Source organism: Limulus polyphemus, unplaced genomic scaffold (assembly GCF_000517525.1).
Source record: "Limulus polyphemus unplaced genomic scaffold, Limulus_polyphemus-2.1.2 Scaffold14, whole genome shotgun sequence".
Taxonomy (NCBI): domain Eukaryota; kingdom Metazoa; phylum Arthropoda; class Merostomata; order Xiphosura; family Limulidae; genus Limulus; species Limulus polyphemus.
In genome coordinates this window covers 1,539,460-1,542,360 of record NW_013665624.1, presented here as the reverse complement: position 1 = coordinate 1,542,360, position 2,901 = coordinate 1,539,460, and the positions used below count along the sequence as shown (strand labels likewise).

Below are 2,901 nucleotides of genomic sequence, written 5' to 3'. Positions count from 1 at the left end.
TGACCAGAGCTATATAGTTTTTGTCTATAAGACTACTTTTTATTTCTGTACCCATACAGAAACTAACCCAAAAAATATAAAACTTATCCCAAAAAAGTTCGAGGTATTTGGTCATCATAAATCTTCAATGCAGCACTAATCTTAGTTAAGAATAAAGAAAGAAAAAACTGAAAGATTTCATCTGTACTATTATACCTCAATAAGAACTGCATTCAATTTCTTTAAGGATGTTGTAGTAAGAAGACAATGCCAGTATGGTTTAAAGAATATCCCATACAATAATAATTTAATGACACTAAAATATAATTATTGAACAATTGAGGGTGAATATATGTTATGTTCTTTATCCTAAACATTCCAATGTATAACAGCTTTTATAAGTAGATATAAAGGCAATGATAGCTTAGTGTATGTGGATTATGGTCTAACCTAAATCTGGATGAATCTCCTGTTATGTTGGAAATATAGCAAAAATAACACAAAAGATACCAAACTGACAATACAATTTAATCATGGTAACTCTCAAACTTAGGTCATTTAATTTGAATATATTATTATAATTGGTCCTTTCAAATTCTAATGATTAGCCTTCCCAATTATGTTAGTGTTTATGCATAACACTAAGTTTCAATTACATACAATAAGTAAAGGTTATCACATTAATTTCAGTATCAGTCCTTTAAACAACATTTTGTTGTAGGTCTAGTTCCACGTATTGGTAATATTTTCTGATTGTAAGTAAGCCGACAGTGTAAGTAACACTGTCATTAATCTGTACTGTAACTCTAAGTTGTGAAAGCACTTGAATACACTTGATAGTAATTACACATCATTAACTTAATCTAGTTTACACAATGACAGTTACTGTTCATGCAATTGATGATATAGGTAGGGCATAGACTACTACTATATCTTTAATATTCCATCTGACATGATCAGCCCTGGTACTGGGTGAAGCACTTTGTTGGCACTGTATATGGCAAGTATAGTGTGGTTGATATATTATTATATATTCTTTACTTTCATACAAAATATTTTAGAATTGTTATTAAAACAAAATGTTCTATTAAAGATAACTGACATAATGTGTTTATAATTATTCATTGGATAAGTGTGAATTAGTTACAAGTCCTGTCAACAATAACATGCCATGCATGAAAATTTTCAACTAAGATTATGACATAAGGGGAAAAAAGTTGTATAGAGTGAAATTTCACATCTAAATTTTGTAAAGACAATTTGACAGTCAATTAAGTTAAATATTTAAAGAATGCTATTTTATGTTTATCGCTATAAATATTTTAATTGGGCTTACTTCATTTTTTATACAAATATTAAAACATAATTACATTTTTTTTTTCCATGGTAAGACAAAGCATAAATTATATAAAGTAATATATCTACTTCTATTCACTAGTCAAAAAAGGCTTCCCATCTCACATATTTAAAATCTAATTCAGAAGTTTGAAATAAATTAACCTGTTAAAATACTTGGTTACTAGAGGATAACAACATAGATGTGTAAAATGACATTCAAAAACTTTCACTATGCACCAAATGCTTCGAAGACTTGGAAATTGTTCTTTTAGTGAATAAACAATTTAGGTTTTATTTTCTATAGTTTCATTACAAACAAAACACATTTATATAAAACTTCACTCTAGTCAATGCTAAGATTGTTGCAGCCAGCTTAGTGGAATTTTATAAGTTTAGCTTAATCCCTGTGTAATACTGTACCCAACAGATGGATATTTCAAGGTACACTAACACAGTTCATTACAACTGTATAGCTTAGATCAGATTATAGCTAAAACTTGAAACTGCCTATATGTGGCAGATCTGGAAGCTTGATGTCCTTGATCTGTTGTGGTATGTTGATATTTTTCACAGCTGACACAGCTCTTGCTGGAGCTGCAGAGAGGCCTGCCTGAAATAGTCAATCAAATTGAGAATTTGGTATAAAATATTAAAAACATATATTGTGATGAAATACTGTATGTACCTTGAATCAGCTAATTTCAATATCAGCAGATGACTTGAGATGTGTAAGTGGACTGAAGCTGAGAATGAACTAGTAATTACACTGTAAATGTATTAGACATATTCACTTGTAACTGACTAACCTTTGTAGAACAAAAACTAATAATTACTATCTACATAAATACCACAGGCTTCATTGCTATAGTAGGTTAGTAAAAAGAGTATGTAACAGAATAAAGATATTACATTTTTATTGGTTCACATTCCTATTTTTGCTGCTCCATACAAGTTATTTTAAGAGTTCATTATATTTCTATGCACTACAGTTAGAACCTTATAATGATTATTACAGGTTTCATAAACAAATAACTATCCAAATGACTTTCTGAAATAACTTATAACGGTACAATAAGAAATATTCAAAATCTAGTTGCAACAATATGTGGGTTAGTGATAAATAACCTAGCAATTCAAAAAGGTAAACTTAAATATGCCTCTAATTCTTGTAATTATTATGAATAAAACATTGTTAACATTAGCATTAAAGTAACAAGTAAAAACAATCAACTTAAGGAGGCCATTAATTATTTGCCAAGTTAGCAACAAATATATCTGGCAGTTTTCAAGAGATTAAATGTATTATGTTGTATCTATATAAATATAAAAGTACTGTCTGTTGTACATCCATGTAACTACTTCATAGGGTGTGGATGGGTCTTCACTAAATGTGGTATGAAGGTTCATTGGGTCCATAGAGAGATACATACACATTTTCAGTTTTGCATTTTGTGGTTTTTATGGGCATTTTTTACCACTACTTCACCCCCTTTTGGCATAAAGGTTTGTTGGGTCCATGTAGAGATACATACAAATTTGTAGTTTCACATTTTGTGTTCTGAAGTTTTTATGGGAATTTTTTAT

The 2,901-nt window shown here is 29.4% G+C and overlaps 1 protein-coding gene across 1 annotated transcript in view; it reads right to left on the bottom strand.

Annotated features, from left to right (window-relative positions):
* Positions 1–1,724: 1,724 nt before the first annotated feature.
* Positions 1,725–2,901, bottom strand: part of LOC106457137 (AP-3 complex subunit sigma-2-like) — a 31,027-nt gene continuing 29,850 nt past the window's right edge. Inside the window, exon 6 of the mRNA XM_013916526.2 lies at positions 1,725–1,927. Coding sequence (XP_013771980.1) covers positions 1,808–1,927 — 120 coding nt within the window. The 3' untranslated portion in view covers positions 1,725–1,807. The remainder of the gene's footprint in view (positions 1,928–2,901) is intronic.